The following is a 19,493-nucleotide window of genomic DNA, read 5'->3' as shown; positions in this document are numbered from 1 at the left end:
AACCTCTCTTCACAGAGTGTGGTATGGGAGAAATGAAAGTGTTAGACTGGATAGGAATCTATGAAAAGGCAGTAATATATAATACATGGCATGTTCCCAAAGTCTTAATTCAATTTACATAGCTTAAAACTGAATTAAGACTTTGGGGACACCTCCCTATACAGTATGGATATTAAGTCAAATTTGGTCTGGTTATGACAGTCTTTAAAAAGACAGAGGAAAAGGGCAGCTAGGCGATGCAATGAATAGAGCACTGGCCCTGGAATCAGAAGGATCTGAGTTCAAATTTGACCTCAAACACTTGATACCAGCTATGTGACCCTATTGCCCTAACCAAAAAAACCAAAACAATAGAGGAGAGCTAGGCACTATGCTAAATGAAGATACAAAGAAAGAGAACAATATAATCCTTTTCCTCAAGCAGTCAACATTCTGATGAGGGAGATGACATTAAATAACTATGCACATACTATATATATATATATATATATATATATATATATATATATATACACACACACATATATATATATATGAATCTATCTATATCTATATATAACACATCTATCTCTATATATGAAAATAATTGTAGAGGGAAATCCTTCTACAGAGAGTGAGATTTGATCTGAATCTAAAAGGATCCCAGAGAAACTTGGAAGTGCTTAAGAATAATAACAGGTAACTTGTGTGGGACCTGCGGAAGTTAGATTGGAATGGGGAGAGATATGAGGCAAGAAAACAAACTAATAGCCCTTTGCAAACTAAAGTGGTATCTGTGGAAGCAGAGAAGGTAATGGATCTGAGAGATTTTTAGAAATAGACAGTACAAGATTTTGCAAATTGATTGGATATGAAAAGACTGGAAGATAGACCTGAAGAGATGAGCCCAGATCCTGGTAATTGGGGTCAGTACCCAATAGAAACAACATACCCCATAGCCACCAGCTATTATGTTTCTACCTCAAACCAACATGGTGATACCCAGCAGCCACTATAAGACAAGTGATTTCACTTGTGATTTCACTTAATGCCCAGCTTAGGCTTTTCACAAGAACAGTTGGGAGTGAAGAAGCATAACCAGAGGAAATGACCAAGTGAAGTAGTATGATAATAATACTCCCAAATCAGTGGTCCAATATCATAGGATGTATATTTTTGCCCCTCCATATATTTCCCAAAGACATATTTTTTCCTTGTATATTCCCCATGTGTAATCTCTGTCTCTCTCTGTCTCTCTTTCTCTGTCTCTCTGGCTCTCTGGCTCTCTCTCTCTCTCTCTCTCTCTCTCTCTCTCTCTCTCTATATATATATATATATAATATATATATATATATATATATATATACCCCTTTCCCTCTAATATTGTATGGATTTTTAAGAAAGTTTTGAGATGGGAAAATGTCCTATTGATATTTTTAACATATTATTTCATTAAATGCCTTTGCTTTGAATTAATTTTGTCTTCTGGCTGACTGAATAATATAAGCATATTAAGGAAGCTAATGAATTATTGTTTTTGAAAGGAATCTGACACAGAGAGTACCTTGAACTTGTAGTGTCTATTCTTAGAGCCCCAAATGTGAGGGTTTGTGAAAACACATAGTGCTATGCCTATTATTAGAACACAGGTTTCTCAATTTTATGATTTTTTTTGTTCATTCAAATTATAGTATTCAGAATTGATAGGGAATTTACAGATATTTTAGTGCAATCTCTCATTTTACAGATGAAAAAATGAATCCTTAAAATTAAGGAGCAGAGAAACTGTAATTTGCAAGATAGTAGAACAATTATTTTTTTCCTTACGCCTCTACAAACCAAAAAATCTCATAAAAAAAGAAAATATAGACCAGTTATATATGGTAAGTTAGGTGGCATATTGTATAGAAAGCTAGTATTGGAGCTAGGAAGATTTGAGGCTTATATACCTATTAGCTTGTGTGACTTGGGATAAATCATTTAACCTCTTTCAACCTCAATATTCTCATCTGTAAACTATGGATATAAACCCCCACCTCATAGACTTAATGAGGATCAAAGAAGATAGCACAAGAAAGAGCTTTGCAAATCTTAAGAGGTTTAATGAGTGCTGATTATTTTAATTTTTTAAGTAAATCTGAATCCATAAGAAAAATGAAAACTACTCAAGTGAAAACAAAACTGAACAAAAAGATGAAATAAACCTTGGCAAGTTAGAATATTTGGAGCTTCTACCAAGCATCACCTCCCAAACCCCAATTCTATCTACTCGGCAGACAAAGGAAGCACAAATAACATCACAAGATTATGCTTGCAGACCTGATCGTGGGGTTGGAGTAGAGGTCTTTACATAGTCCTCTTATGACAATTATTCAGCCTGAACCACCCCTGGTCCATAAGCAAGAGGTAGCAGACACTGATTCTGTACAGCCACTGGAAGGAAAGTGTAAGCAACTGAGAAAAGGGAAGGTGACAAAGACATACGCAGCATACCCTTAAAGGAATGGATATTGAAAGTGCAGCTGGGGTTAGTCATGTCCCTCAGGAGTTCAGGAGCAGGATTAGACACTAGCTAGACACAAGGAGGCTGAGCTGTGGAAAGGGAAGAAGCCAAAGACCTAGGAAAGAAACCAGAGACAAATTGACTGGGAATATGACAGTAAGACTGAAAGACTAAAAGGCCAAGGGGAGAAAAAAAAGCCTAATTCACAAGCAGATAAAACAACATAAAATATCATAAAGACAGAAAAAAAGTATGAGTAAAAAGTTCAGCTAAATCAGATCTCAATGAACAAGTATTATATTTTGAAGAAAAATAATTCAAAACTATTCAAATCAATAGAAAAAATTCTTCCCAAGAGGCACAGATGACAAAACAAAAGCAATAAATTATAGAATAACTCGAAAGAGAAATAAACCACAAAAAAAGAAATTAGGAATGAAATTGTCAGAAACCAGAGGTCTTAATACAGAATTTTAAATACAAACAACAGGTATAGAACTTAGAAAACATAATGTATAATTTCTTTAAAGAAAAGGTTCGGAGAGAGAAAAAAATAGAGTTGGAACACAAAAAAATATAGACATGGAAGAAAACTTCTCAGAAATAAATGTCAATAGCTTCAAAGGAACACATGAGTTTTACATATGCCTAATGACAAAAGAAAATAATTGGGGCGGCTAGGTAGCATAGTGGATAAAGCACTGGCCCTGGAGTCAGGAGTATCTGGGTTCAAATCTGGTCTCAGACACTTAATAATGACCTAGCTGTGTGGCCTTGGGCAAGCCACTTAACCCCGTTTGCCTTGCAAAAACCTAAAAAAAAAACTAAAAAAGAAAAAAAAAGAAAATAATGATATGTAATAATATTTATATAATGCATTAAGATTTGCAGAGGCAGCTAGTGAGAACAGTGGATAGGATAATAGACAAGGAGTCAGGAATGAATTCAAATCTGGCCTCAGGTGTTAGCTGTGCAAACCTGTTTCCTCAACTTTTAAAGCTGTAAATCCTATATATAACTACTAATAGCTATTATTTTCATATACCAAGTATTCTTCAAATGTTATTTCATTTTATTCTCATAATAATAACCTTGGAAGTAGACATCATTATTATTCCCATTTTCCAGAAAAGGTTAAGGTTATAGAGAGACTTACCAAGAGTTACATAGCTAGTAAATGTCTTCCTGAATAGTCTTCCTGACTTCAAACAGGTCCAGGGATCTATCTACTGTATTACATGCATGCCTTATTGAAGTAACTTAATGAACAAGATGGAGGATTAGATATTTTCTTTGATCAAAATCTCTCAAACATCTTGAAAACAGAAACTAATAAAGTAATTTCAGTTGTCTTCATGGTCTATGACACTCAAATTCAAAAGAAAGTTATTTTTTTAAAATACCGTGAACTGACTTTCATTGAACCTGAACTCACTCAGCAATGCTCCCCTACCTCTCTCATACTACTAGCAACAAGACTACACTAAGAGATCCATGCATTGAACAGACCACAACCGTTCAAGAGAAGATTGCCAGAGTCACAATCCTGTAGTAGGAGCCTGGAAGTTGTCTGAAATACAGAGAACTCGGGAACAGTAGTTGAACAGGACACTGTAAAGAATTGCGGAGTGGCTGGGTGGTGGCTAGGTGGCGCAGTGGATAGAGCACCGGCCCTGGAGTCAGGAGTACCTGAGTTCAAATCCGACCTCAGTCGCTAAATAGCTACCTAGCAGTGTGGCCTTGGGCAAGCCACTTAACTCCATTTGCCTTGCAAAAACCTAAAAAAATTAAAAAAAAATTGCAGGGGAGGCTGTACAACACTCCATTAAATGAGAGGGAAAAGGACAACATCCAACTGGGACCTATTCTGACCACCCAGAAGTCACTTTAAGGCAGAGCCTTAGGCTGGTGAACCATAAATTTCCTAGGGGGAAGAGGAGATGCTTTGAGATTCAGTTCCCAAAGAAACCATAATTAGAAAAGACAGGGTCAGAATGTGAACAGGAGAAAATTAGCAGGGAAAAACCCCCCAGAAATAACCTAAGATTTCAGGGGAAAAAACTCCAGAGATTTTTGAATGTAACCAGATAAATCAAAAGGGAAACACAGAAGGTAACATGACCTCAAGATCTAGCAGCATTACAAAACAATGAAAGAAATGCTACAGAACTAAAGAAAATGATCTAACTTTTGGTGACACAGAGGAATCTAAGGAACATGAAAATCACAGCATACTGTTTTTGAATAGTTCAAAAGAGAAATAAAAATCATGAGATTAGAATTTATGGCTTGTACAATAAAAATAACGAGTAAATTAGAAAAAACTAGACTTTGCCAGGGCAATTTATAACCAAAGCGGGGGGCAGGGGAGAGGGAGATATATTCCCAATATATTGGGAATACAAATATATAGAAATGAAGGACAATCTAGAAGAAAAGCAAAAAGTAATGTTAGAAGAAAATATCTTACTAAGCAAGCAAACTGATCTCAAACAGAACATGTAGAAGCAACCTAAGAATTATAAGTCTCCCAGAAGATATAACAGAACAAAAATTTTTTAATATCACAAAGCTGGAAATAATAGAAAAGAACTAACCAGAATTTATGAACACAGGAAAGTGAAATATCAATGCAAAGAACTCATAGATCACTTCCAAGAAAAAAAATGAATAACAAAAAACCAAAGCTTCAAATTCAGAAATAAATTCTATAAGTGACTAGGAGAAAGACCTCCAAATAAAAAGAAAAAGAAATTTGAATAGTGCAAGACATACCAGAATAATGTACTAAATATCAGAAAATGTAGGAGAAAATGGAATCATGTATTCTGAAGAGCACTGGAACTCAGGATGAAGATGAGGGTAACTTATATTGAAAATATGACCTCAACCATACATGAAAAAAGACAGAAATTCAATAAAATAAGAAGGTGTTTGAAACATTTTCATTCACGACTCTACCAGCAATGCATCAATATTCTAATCCTCCTACTTCTCCAACATTATTTTCCTTTTTTCTCATCTTGACCACTCTGATTGAAATGAGGTGATTCTTCATTTTTGTTTTTTTATTTGCATTTCTCTAATCAATAATGATTTGGAGCATCTTTTTATATGATTATATAAAGTTTTAATTTCTTCCTTTGAAAAATTGTCTATCATTGATCATTTATCAATTGGGGAATGATGTGTATGAGGCATTTTCAGAAAGAAAACCAGAACTGAAGAGATTATTTTCTTCTCAAACACCTCAAACAGCAAAAATGCAAAAGTGAATAAACGCAGCAACCAAACACAACAAAAACAACATATTGACTCTTACATGTTTCTAAATTTACACACTGCTTATAACAATGAAGATATGGGTATGGGATATTATGGATAGAATCTAGTCTTTTTGTCTATAGTTGTATGAATTTTTTGTGGTACTACATTATAACAGGAGAGGATACATGAAAGGGAGGAAGGGGCGCAGGAGAATAAAGATGAATATTTAATGTGCCAGGGTCAAATTAAAGGCAAGCAATGAGGGGAAGGTAACCCCTGATGTCTCAGAAAGAAAAGAGCCTATAGAGTGAAAAGATTAAAAGGGGGATAGGAAGGGGAAGGAAGGTCCTGCTGAAATGGTAAGGAGGGTTCTTTTGATGAAGGATCCCGTGCAGGAGGAAAGGTGATCTGAGAAAGGAGATGGAAAAGTGGATATGGGCTGAAGTATTTTATTCTTTAAAAGTCTGTGCATCCTACCTTGGGAGTGAGAAATTGAAACTCCTGAGGGCAATTGGTATGGGGAAGAGGGAAGAACACAGATCTAGAGAAGAGATTTTGAGACAAATGAAGTTAAAAAAAAATAAATTTAACCAGGCTAGATCAGCGGCAACTGATATAATCAGATCATGTAAAGATTTAAGCAATATTTGAATGAAGAGATATGCAGTGATGCTAATCCATCTTTTCATTAGCTGGGAGATTCAGGGGTATTGCACATATGTTCAGAGTTTTTCAGTGTATTAATCAATTGTGCTGACATTTTTCCTCTCTAAAAAGTACTATTTGTTCATGTGGAGTGGCTCCCTGGGAAGAACAAAGGGAGGTGAAGGTATGTCTGGGATAACTATGATGATAGAATATATCAATAAAACAGTTTCAAAAATTTAATATACACATGCAAACTACATAGCAGAAATTTCTGATTTAAATTTATTTTTCTTTTTTCCTCTGTATTTTGGAGAGATTGTGTTTTTTAATTGTTTAGTTCATAACAAAAATAAAACAAGTATATAAGAAAGAAAAAAGAGATAAGGATCATATGTCTTTCAGAAGAATATGATACAAACAAAAAAACCTGAATACTAAATTAAAAAGGTCACCAACTAGGGTGTCTATCCCTAGATTTAGTGATAGACAGAGATCTCAACCTTGAAACTTCAAATCTTTTAATGGACATAGTTACAATTTTAATATCAAACAAATATAATATCTAGCATCTAGGAGAAAAACTTTCAAATATCAAGGAATCACAATCCAGATTATTCAGAATCATTGAACATTCACAAGAAATCAAGGAAGAGAATGCAATCTATATTCAAAAAAAAACTCAAGAAAGCTTGAGTTCCATCTGATATAATGTACCTTGATATGTCAAAACTAATCATTAATGAGAGTATGCAAAAAATGAGCATTTAATACATACAAATTTTTTTACAGAATATTCATCTTGTGAGTTTCCCAAACAAAAGAAACATAAGAGAAAGAAAGAAGAAACATAATTTAGAAAATGCTAAACAATGAAATTGATCGTACTAGTTATTGTTTAAAAATTGAATTTAGGGGTAAAAAAGATCATAATGTGATTACTTTTGGGGGGTCTTTAATATTTCTCTTAATTTTTTATATATATATTGGCAATCAATATCAGGAATATTTAATATCTAGAATTCTTTCATCAATTAACTTTCCCCCTTCTTATCCTAGAAACAAACATTTTGTTGCTGTAAAATACTTTTTACTTTCATGTAATCAAAATTATCTTTTCTATTATGAAATTGTCATTATTCCTTGTTTTCTAATGAATCCACTCTCAACCCCAAACTGTGAATAATGTCTTTTTCTTTTAATTGGGAGAATTCTTTTTTTTAAATTTTCATTTGTTTCAGGCAGTGGGATTAAGTGACTTGTTCAAGGTCACACAGCTAGGCAATTATTAAATGTCTGAGGCCGATTTGGTCCTCCTGGGTTGATGCTATATCTACTGCGCCACCTAGCTGCCCCTAATTGGTAGAATTCTTAACAAAATAATGGAAAGAAAAAAAATCACAAAATGTTTTAAATAATTTTGAAATAATAATAAGAGAAATTTTAATTTCTTTACATGAATAAAATGCCATAGAAATAAGAAGAGAAACTCAAATCTTTAAAAATATTTTCATAAAATATCTCTGATAATAGATAAATATATAAAGAGGTTACACAAGGAAGGTATCAATACAAATGTAGTAAAAGACATTCTTTGAATGAGAGATACTGATGATAGATATATTTTGACCAAGGTAGTCAAAATTAGGAAGAAGAAACAATATTCTAAAGTAACTATTTATCCACATTGGAAATCTTTTTTATGATAGCAAGGAATTGGAAACATCATTTATACTATGATTGGGAAAGGGCCAAAAAGAAAATGTCCCACTTCACATCTGCCCTGACTCCTTTTAAGACTTTGTTCAATTGCTATCTGCTATCTGAGGTCTTTCCTAAATCTGTCTCTTAATGGAAGTAATTAGATGGCACAGTGAACAAGACATTTGGATTTAGAGCAGGCAGAACTGATTTCAAATGCTGCCTCAAATACTTACTAGTTGTATGATCCTTGGTAAGTCTACTTAACTTATTTGCCTCAGTTTCCTCTTCTGAAAATATATCTATCTACCTCCCTGGTTTATTGTAAGGATGAAATAAAATATCTGTAAAGCACAAGCCTTAAGGCATTATATAAATGCTATTTTTATTGTTGCTTGCTTAGTATAGACATACACTGCTCTTCAGAGGACTGAAGGTTAAAAAGTGCTGGAATGGAGGTGCAAAATGAGGCATATTGTTCTAGTCATGGTCAATGTATTGTTTGGTTTTGCTAAGCTCTCTAACTTTGTTACAAGGGAGAGCTCTATTAGAGAGAAAGAGTAGTGGCAGGAGAATAGGGAGTCTTTGGAAAGTGACATCAATATAAAAATGGGCAAAATTAGCAATGTAAAATTTTCAACAAAAGACTATATAACTAATAGAAAACTTAAATTAAAGAGATTCTTCTTGTTAATTTTTTTTTATTTTAAAGAGAGGATAGACTAGAAAACTTCTCTACCTTAAATAACAGGGAAATTTATTCAATAGATTTATCAAATAATAAAAATGCATACTTTAGTTTTACATCAAAGCCAAGTTGGGGTGAAGATGAGCAAGGTTAAAGATTGTGAAGAAAGAGACACAGAATTCTAAATTTCTGTGAAATATATGAAAAATACACAGAAAGATAAAAACCCAAAGTCAAATGAAGATGGAAGATAAAATTATATAGTAAATAATAGAAAATACTTTAGTTTCATATACTAGCCAATTAAGAGAAAGCATAAGAAGGGCAAAGGAAATAAAGAAAAAAGAGAGTTGGACTGATTGACAATGAAAATTTAAGAAAATTCAGAGAGAAAGTATTGCAGAAAGAGATACATAAAGATTTAGACCAACTTTTTTTGGAATAACATGAGGATTATGATGTTGACAATAAAAAACATATTTATTGCCACTAATGTGCTAGAATAGAGGTGCAAAAAGAGGCATATCATTCCAGACATGGCTGATGTATTGATTTGTTTTGTTAAACTCTCTAACTTTATTAGAAAGGAGTGTGCCCTTTGAGGGAGGAAAAAGTAGTGGCAGAAGGATAGGTAAGTGACAGCATTAGAAAAAATGGGCAAAAATAGCAATGCAAAATTATCAGCTAAAGACCATGTAACTAAAAGTCAACTTAAATTAAAAAAGATTCTTATTTGTTTGCTCTATATCAGAGAGATAGAAGGCATTTCAGAAAGAGATACATTAAAGACTTTTTTGGAATAACATGAGGATTATGATGCTGACAATTAAAAAAACACATTTAATGCCACTAATGGTCAGCAAAGAGTATAAATAGGGGCATTATTAACCTTGTTATTTTCCAACCTGGTCAGATGAAATTAAAATTTGATCCATGGGACAAAGATTTCCTAATCCTAAGAATTATAATTCAGGGAACAGACTTTAGGTTTGACGAGAAGTAGCAAAGAGAAAGGGATTTCTTATAGAGCCAAATGGAAGAAGACCTGAAACCTGAAGAGGACAGGTTTTTGGTTTAGGAAATTAGAAAAAGGGGCCCAAAACCAAGAAATAAATGTCTAATAGATCTGGTATGAGGAGATTATATGGTTTTTACCCCAAAGTATATCTTCCAGGAGGGTTGGGGCTACCTAATTACATTAGTCCTGTATGTAGTCCCAAGAGCCTGAGTGATATCTGTGGATGTTTTTGGATTGGGGGCTTTCAAGATAAAGGGGATTGGCAACCATGGGAAAAATTTCTTTCCATGTCTTTCTCTCTTCCCTGTGAAGAAATTTCTAATTTCACTATCAGAGAAGCAAACAGCCTTAAACAGCACAGTGAATAAGTTCCTGTACAGATGAGTCATTGATAAGCATTTCAGAGTGAGTAGGGACAAAATCCAGGTCCCTGACACACAGATAATGAGAATTAATTCAACTCCACCTCCAAAGCTGTCACCCTAGTAGTCAAGAGAATTTAAGGTACCTGACATTTTTGTTTATTTTGCCATGAATAGCAGAATCAATTGAGAGTGAACCTCTCTATCAATTCTACATGGTTGCTGCTTCTGAGATATAAGCAACCATGCTTATTTTTTTAAACTACCCTTTTATCTATTCAAATTAAACTGTTTACTAAGATGATGTTTTTAATTGGCAATTTGAAACAAAAGAAAAGAATGGGAACTTGTTTGATTTGATTGTTAGTTGCACTAGCATAAGTGTATGGGCATTCATACACACATGTACATACAAACATGCACTGGCATACATACATGAACACAGACAAATATCTTTAGACCTATATAAGAACCTATATTATTTAAATAGGGACAGAAGCTAATGGAGAAATAACAAAATAACTGCCTTAAGGAAACTGATGGAGAAGAACAACTGATTTAATTGACACCCACAATAGCTCACTGGTGGCCAAAAATGTAAGAATTTCTACTGAACTAAGACCAGATCCTAAGTATGCTGTATAACTACAACAAATAAGTTTGATTGTGGTTATATGGATATTTCACTAGTCATGTGAAGTCTAGGGAAAAAAAAAGGATTCATTAATCTTGATGAAGACCTCCACTAATATGTAAGAACTTCATGGCAAGATTTTCCTTCCTTCCTTCCTTCCTTCCTTCCTTCCTTCCTTCCTTCCTTCCTTCCTTCCTCCCTTCCTTCCTTTCTTCCTTCCTCCCTTCCTTATTTCCTATTTTTCTTAGCATCGATATTCATTTAACAAATGTAATTATTTAACCAATGCTTTCTGAACTAAAATCAAGAGGTGCCTCAAATAAGTAGGTGGTATTCCAGAAGTAACCACAATAAAAACCAAGGAACCCTTGGTATTTAATTACAAATATCTTAACAAAATAGGCTGGAAAACTTGTTATGTTTATATACATTAGATGGGAATTACAGGGGTTGTCAGCTCACTCCTGTTGCTTTTCTTCTACTGGAAAAACTACAAAAAGGTTATCACAAAGGCCATGTTATGGGTGGAGGAAAAAAGGAGAGGAGAGGAGAGACTAGAACTTTAGAAGGGGGAGATTAGAGATGAAGAGAAGAGATGAGAGAAGAAAAATTAAAAATAAGTACAAGGTAGGAAGGCATTAATAATCGGAGAGGGACTGGAATATCAAGATAAAGGACAATGGGGCACATAAAACTGAACTAGATATAATTAAAATAGCAATTGCTTTTATGAAATGAAATTTTAAATCAACACAATCAATTTAATAAAATTCCCCCCCCCAAAGATTAAAATCATTATATTGTAAAGTCTCTATTGAACTGGAAAAAAATTTATTTACCTGCTCTTTTACTCTCTCCAGCTTCCATTTCTACTATTCCCATAAGATAGGAATAATAATGTTTCCAATGGCATGAATCATATAATTCTAGATTTAGGATATTAGAGTTGTGCTATTGCCAGCATGTTACAGAATGCTATCTAAGACTTGTGGAGTTGTGGCAAGTCAGGCATTTCCTACATAAACAGCATCAAAGAACTTTATGAACTTGAGATTCATTCTAGCTTCCAGGAGTCTTGTAGATATTTAAGCCTTGAGAACTGCAGTGAGGTATATTGGAAAGAGCACTGGACAGGACTGAGAATTAGTAACATGGGTCCTATCTTTGTCATTTATTAGTCTCTTTAATCTTGGTTGATACATCTGAAAGATTATATTAATTGATGTCTACAGTTTTGTTTTGTTTTGTTTTTTTAGGTTTTTGCAAGGCAATGGGGTTAAGTGGCTTGCCCAAGGCCACACAATTAGGCAATTGTTGTGTCTGAAGCCGAATTTGAACTCAAGTACTCCTAACTCCAGGGCTGGTGCTCTATCCACCGTGCCACCTAGCTGCCTCATGTCTACAGTTTTTTGAAGCTCTTAAAGTCCATTATTCTAATTCTACAATATTGTGGCTTTGAAAGAAAAATGGATTAATTCTCTCTAATGGCTGTGATAGTTTTCAGTGGTTTGAAGTGAGAGGGACTAAGGCATAATGATTGGATTGTAAGGTTAAGGTTCATTAAACATTTCACTGAGTCTCAGGTTTCTCATCATTAAAATGTCCATGGCAATAGTAACAGCATTTTGCTTACACAGGATGATGAAGTTCAAGTGACATAATAGATGTCAAGTTACTTTCCCTAATATGTAAAGCACTATTTAAATATATTTTTAGAGTTGGTCTCAGAGTCAGGAAAACCTGAATTTTAATCCCACCTCAGATATATTCTACCTGGTATGTCATTTAACTTCTCAGTGCCTTCAAATCATTGATCTTAAAAGTACTAGTTGCATAAGTACAAGGTGCTCATCTGCACTGGAAGAAAATCTCTTTCTCAGGAATTCCCTATATTAAAGAAATCATAATGCCAGTCAAAAAATATCAAATTCAAAAACAAATTGTCTATCATTACTAAAAAAGCCTATCTGATTTATTACAAATATGCATATGTCCTACATACATATGTATGCATGTATGTATATGGTAATTCTCAAAATAAATGGGAAGAACTGGACAGGTTTTGAAAGTAGAAAAATTTTGAATGGAATATATAGAATCTATATAGAAATTGTTTTTGGCCATTTTTCTCCTTTATGTACAGTTTAAACCCTGACTTCCTAATTCTTAAGATTTTTTCACTAAATCATATTGTCAGTATCTCTCATTTATGGCACACCTTCAAATTAAAGCAACTCTTTTAGTTAGGTTTCTAATTATTATGCATACCCTGTCATTGAAAATTGAAACCAAGTATCTTCCTTTCTTTTATTTAGGCTCTATCAATAAGTTGTATATGGTGCCCGATGTCCATGAAATTTGAACATTTGTGCTACGTGAAGCTGGTGAAGTTTGTCTTCTTTACTCTCATCTTTTCCATATTTCTCCTTACTTACTATTCTCCCTCTCTTCTTCTCCCCCTTCTCTTCTGGTGTCCAGAGTAATCTTGCACTCTAATCTTTTCTCTTCAATCACACAAGAAACAATCTTCCATATCACTTATATTTGATTTATTTCTTAAAAAGTAATACAAAAGAATTCTTACAATACCATCTAGCAAAGATATATTGGCATTTTTGTTAAGTCAACATGGCCTAATGGATTGAGAATCAGTCTGGGAATAAGGAAGACTAGATCTAAGCCCTCCTTCTGATATTTACTAGTTTTGTGACTATGAGCTATTTAATCTCTCAGTGCCCCTAGGCAATTCTCCAAATTAAAAAGAGTTGCTAATCTGCATTGGTACATCTAGTGGTCTCTGTTATAGAAAAAAAAAATCACATTCTGGACAAAACAAACAAACAAAAAGCAAAAAAATAAAGCAACTGTTGGAAAGAAAGGAATTTCATGATATTGAATTTAGGAAGAGAAAAAGATTTTTTCTTTTCTTTTAAAAAAATTATTTATTTTTTATCCTGAACTTAATAAATTACAAGTATTTTAGGAATAGGAACAAAAGAAGAATGGGAAAAAGAGATTATTTATGTGAAGCTGCAAAAGTGTTATATACAACTTGCTAGTCTATTGAAATATGTAATAAAGCTACTATCCCCCCTTTTTCTTCTCTCCCACCTCTGCCTAGCCTAGAGATGGCTAACATTAGACACAAATAAGATTATAGAAAGATTTTTTCCCCCCAGAAGGGCTTCTTTCAGAACACAGAACACTCAAATTTTAAAAGATCAGAAAAACTCATCTTCCTGAGTTTAAATTTGGTCTCAGAAACTAAGTTAGCTTACTTAGTTATGTGATCCTGGGTAAGTCACTTACCCTTATTTGCCTCAGTTTCTTCATCTGTAAAATGAATTGGGGAAAGAAATGGTAAACCACTATAATACCTTTGCCAAGAAACCCCCAAATGGAATCAACAAGAATCTGATTCAACTGAACAAGATACTCAACTTCTCATCTTGCAATTCTATAAATTGCAGAGCAGGAGCCGATTATGAGGTTATCCTAAAGTTTCCTTGCTGGGAATTGCCTATACTTGTGAGATCACAGAGCCCACAAAAACAAAGACAAAAAAAAAAAAAACATTAAAGAAACAAAAAGGGGAAGCTAGGAGGCGCAGTGGATAAAGCATGGGCCCTGGAGTCAGGAGTACCTGGGTTCAAATCCGGTCTCAAACACTTAATAATTATGTAGCTGTGTGGCCTTGGGCAAAGCCACTTTAACCCCATTTGCCTTACAAAAACCTAAAAACAAACAAAAGAAAGCATAAGGTCCAAAGCCTTAGAGAATTAGCAGTTTATCCAGTCATAAAAACAAAAAGTCACATTTTAAAATTTCCTGGGATTGATGGTAGAAGGGAAAAGGGGATGATTTTTAATTCCTCCCAGATAAGAGTTCATTGATTCCCTCAAAGTGGACACATTGTGAACTGCAAACCTTCATCTTTTTTTTTTTTTTGAGAGCTCTCAGAGGCAAAGGAAGTCAACCATGTCAAGTGCTTCTTACACAAGAGCTCTTCCTGCCCAAGTACAGATGCTCTTGACCAGTTCCTTTAACACTTACGAATTCTTCTCCCCCCACTACTTTCTCTGCTTGTACACAGATAGAATCTTTCCCCATTTTCCCATCTCTAATGCCTACCTATCTTCTTGACCAAGACTCAGATGCCAAGGGTTCTGACTTCTCACTATGTTCTCTTTTTTCCCATGTCACTGTTCTCAATCTGAGTATACACTCTATTAAAGTTACCTTGGAAGGACCCTGGAATATACCCTTAGATTTGGACTGCCAAGTGAACAGCTAAATAAACTGTTCAATTTCCAACCACCATCCCCACTCCTGACCCAGGTCATGACAGGGAAATCTATGGGAATATTGTAAGAAACATCAACCTGGACCCTAGTAGTAGGGGACAGAAGTATTTGGGAGTCAGAATGAAGATTTCTGTATTTTTATGTGTTGGAGTATGATAATCTATGTTTGTGTATTAAATTAGAATTAAAGCGTATTGATATTCAAGGAAATTTCCAATATTAATGCCAATCACAGAGACAGAAAATTAACAAAAATTAACTACATAAATGTAGTATATATGTAACTAATATTAATTATAGTCATTTTCATGACTTTGCTTGCCTTGTGTGAACTATAAAGCAACATGTTAACTTATAAAATTATTTCAAATGAAATTCATTTATTTTATGTGCTGTCAATTTCTATAAATTTAAATCAGAATGTTAGATCTTAAAGGGACGTAAGAGAACATTTCATTCATCTCTCATTGTACAAATAGGAAACAGAGAACCATAAAATTTGTCATTTTTTCAAATTCACAAATATAATATTATTTGACCATATTCTACACTTATATTCTGTTTAACCTCCATTAATTGTTCAATATTTTGCATATCAGGTTTCACTTATAACTGAATCCTGTTCATGCCAATCCCTTTGAAATCTGTCACAATAATCATAAATATAATTTAGTTTTGTTAAAGTAAATACTTTCTATAAAATAAAGAATTTCAAACTTTATTGAAAATACCAAAAGAGAAATCATGGTAATGAAAACTGGAATAGTGATATAAGATTAAATATTGTCTCTAAGAGCCAAAATTTGATAAGTGCCTCCCTTACTTGTTAATCACAAGCTACAGTACACTTTTTTGAACAAAGCCCTCCTTCAAAGTGCAACATGTCCACCTCAGAGATGCAGTGTTTATCTATCTATAACTATATCTAACCATAAATATTATATTACTTTCTTATTTATCATCATATTTTCTAAAGGTTTCTAATTTGACTTATATTTCTTACACTTTCTTAGCATATTTCCAGATTCCTTGTGTATCTCTAAGTGCCAAGTTGAATGTTTTTAGACTCAAAGTCCTGACTTAATCTTATTTGTTTCTGTCTTTATTTTCCTCTAAACCAACCCTCCTGCCTGCCATGTTCTAGCAGATGAAACATGAGGTGAGTATGCTTAAGAGCTTTGGTATGACATATCCCTTTGATGAAGGACTGCAGCGTTTTACCATAGATATCAGTATAGTCAACTTCAAATTCATGAGATATACTGGGAAATAATACTAGCAAAAGATGACTTCATAAATTCACCAAGAGGGGGCACATGAATTGTGGAAGAATTTAATGTGCTCACTACCCCCTTGAAATTTACTGTAAGGAAAGATTCATTTGACAAGTATGCTTTGCAAGGCTACTATCAAGAACATCACAAAATCCTTTTACAGGCAAACCAGGCAAAAATTAGTTTTAAAAACAGCAATGGCTCACTTGAAAAGAATGTGGCTGCCCTCAAAACAAGGCTGTATCCTCTCTTCTTCAGAAAGGTGGCAGTATTGCTTCACAGTTCTTGATAGAAATCTAAGGTCTTTGGGATGCCTTTGAATGAATAACAGACTATTTGTCACACTTCACCAAATAGAGAAATGATCTGATCGAATGCAATGTTAAAATCTCAAAGGACAGAAACACAAACACACACACACACACACACACACACACCCCAGAACCCTCTTGGAGTTGTGGTTTGCATTTACAATCTGTAGTTTTAATAACTTTGGTATAACTGCTAAAATCTACTTCAGAGACACCCAAACCAGAGTCCATGGTAAACATATCTCTCCCATCATCATTCTAAATGAAAGAAACAAGAACTAAAAGTAATTTTGGAAAATTTAAGGTTGGGAAACAAGAAAACTCTCCAGGGTTCTAAAATATGCACACAGAATCCTAAGTAAAACATCATAAAATAATAATTCCCTAGCTATTGAATTGCATAGTCCATTGAATCATGCCAGTTTTATATGTAAAGTTAGTTAGGAAGTGTTTAAAGGAAAAATGTGAGCAGGTGTATATGAATACTCACTTGCTGGACTTTATCTGCAGAAATTTGAATAAAGACTTTTTGTTGAGGAGGGGTCCCTTCACTCACCTTCGCTCAGAATGAATGTTCTTTCAGAAGTTTCTCTGCTCTCCACTAACTCAGAAGATTTGGGATAGATTCTCAGTTTATAAATATCAGATGGTTGTGGAGGAACTGTGGCACTGGGTCTTTTTTCTGCAGTGATGTCATTTTAAATAAATTTGCTATTTTTACTTTCCCCAAGTGACTTTTCTTTTTTGGAAATGCATTTATTTGAATTAGTTGTATCCTAACTGATCTCCAGGTTCTAATATACTAGTGCCAGGTTGAACTTCTCAGGAATTATAAAACATTTATATACCAAAAAACACAAACTTGGGCTTTCTTATCTCTTCCTATTTAGAACATACTCCTTTATATATGATCCAATTTACTAGGTTATGAAGGAAAATGAAAATTAATAGGAATTATTACCGTCCAAATATGAAACACACAGATGAATTAAAAGCAAGGAAATAGGAACAGTGCAATCATCCCCCAATTTAGAAATAGGTTTGTTCCATAATATTGTTGGGGGGGGGGAGCACAGAACTCTGGCAGTATTAGCAATCTATTATTTGCCTGGTTTGGGGCTTCACACGCATGAAAAACAAATTAGAATTGCAGAAGAAGAAAATGTAAGGAGGAATGGCAAATTAGCCCTACCTGATCTGAACTTGCTCCGAATCAACAAAGAATGCTCAGACCCCAGGAGTGTCATCGTGATTCTCAGTAAGCAGTCCTGTGCCAGAAATCCCACCCTGATTTTAACCAGGAGGCAAAATGACCACAGCTAATAACTCAGAATTCATCCAATACTTGTACTTTCATGGGGACTTGTCTCGCAGCAGCCAGAGCCTCCAGCCAGTTTGGTTGCAGTGAACACTGATACGAACGGCTCAGCCCTTGCTGTGCAAAGCTAATTACTCAGCCAGCTAGATCCTCCTCCTCCTCCTCAGAGGTTACTATGATCATCATAGGCTTTCTTGGCTGATGTCACAGCCTACCAGGGATCAGAGTATTTCTAACAAGTTTTTAGTAAGGTCTCAAGTTTGATATCTGATCCCCATTACTACTGACAGGAGCTCGGCCAATCAGAAGCTTATTTCTGGGACCTGGAATTTAGATCGGCCAAGAGAATATCAGCACAGCTGGTTTAACTCTTTCTAGGATGCTGAGCTGACCCGGGGACTGCCAATGTTTCAGTTGGGTCAGGAAAAAACGGCAATGGGTCTTTAGGAATTTGGAAGCAGTAATTCTTCCATACAATCTTTGCAAATTTAAGAAATTAAGGTTTATAACGTTTCTGGACTTTTAAAAATTTTGATGTTTGCATGGGAAAGAAGACATAACCTTACAGGGGCTAGGAACTGTTAAACCATGTTTGCCATGCTCTGACTTTGGAGTAAGAAACACATGGTAGATGCTGTAGGAGTCAATTTTCTTTAGCAGTTTCGTTTTATTAGGGATTATTGGGAACCCCCCCCAAAAAAAGCTGTTTTGGGGGCCCTTGGGTTTCAACATGTTTGCGTGCCTCCGGGCAGTTTGGATTTGCAGCACTCACAATAGAGATAAGCTGAAGCACTTCAAAATAAACAAAACTTCCAGTGGAACATACTGTCCTCATATCTTCTCTTGGTCCCGCAGGGTCTAGTACATTTAGACCAGAAGATTATTTTATATTGGGGTTTCTTCTCAAGAATCAAATCTTTAACAGCTTCCATGAAAAATTACATTTTGCAAATACATTACACACACATTGGACTCTGTTGTTGCCCCGTTATACTGTTCCAAAATTTATCTTGGTAACAGAAAAAGGATACACTGAACTTCCCAAGCAAGATCTGTATTGAGTAGTGGATCTCATCAAGCAGGTGACTGCAAAGGGGAAAATGCCCACAGGCATTTGGAAGCAAAGCTAAGTTCTTTCTCTGAATGAGTTCTGTTCCTAATTCAGTAGGGTTTTGTCACATTTAAAGATTCTTACTAAACCTCACTGTTACAGGTTCCAAACCACACAGCAGCTTCTGCATTTCCTTTTATACTAAAACTGGTAGAAATGTGGAAATGAAGACTAATTCATTCCAAATTTGACAATAAAATTTATGAAATGGAAATAGCTTAAAATTCTATATCTCACTTTGTAGTACTGGGGAATAGGCATTGTAGTATACAGAAAGTTTGAGCAATTTATTTTCTCAAATCTAAGAACTGATTCTTCAGGAATAAGTCAGGTTTAGTGAGATGCATAAATGTACAGTCATTCCTAGCAGGACTGTAT

At 34.5% G+C, this 19,493-nt stretch overlaps 1 protein-coding gene across 14 annotated transcripts in view; it reads right to left on the bottom strand.

Annotated features, from left to right (window-relative positions):
- MYOCD (myocardin) overlaps positions 1-18,250 on the bottom strand; it is a 157,490-nt gene extending 139,240 nt beyond the window's left edge. For 5 of the 14 annotated variants that reach the window (XM_074225150.1, XM_074225145.1, XM_074225140.1 and 2 more), the window contains exon 1: positions 17,879-18,250. In XM_074225150.1, the coding sequence (XP_074081251.1) occupies positions 17,879-17,933 (55 nt within the window). In that variant the 5' untranslated portion in view covers positions 17,934-18,250. Of the gene's footprint in view, positions 1-16,581 lie in introns of all 14 variants that reach the window. The other 9 variants (XM_074225147.1, XM_074225141.1, XM_074225146.1 and 6 more) reach the window with 5 other exon arrangements.
- Between the last annotated feature and the right edge of the window lie 1,243 nt (positions 18,251-19,493).

Source organism: Macrotis lagotis, chromosome 2, assembly GCF_037893015.1.
Source record: "Macrotis lagotis isolate mMagLag1 chromosome 2, bilby.v1.9.chrom.fasta, whole genome shotgun sequence".
In the NCBI taxonomy this organism is placed as follows: domain Eukaryota; kingdom Metazoa; phylum Chordata; class Mammalia; order Peramelemorphia; family Peramelidae; genus Macrotis; species Macrotis lagotis.
The sequence above is the reverse complement of the archived record's forward strand: the minus strand, read 5'-3'. Positions and strand labels throughout refer to the sequence as shown.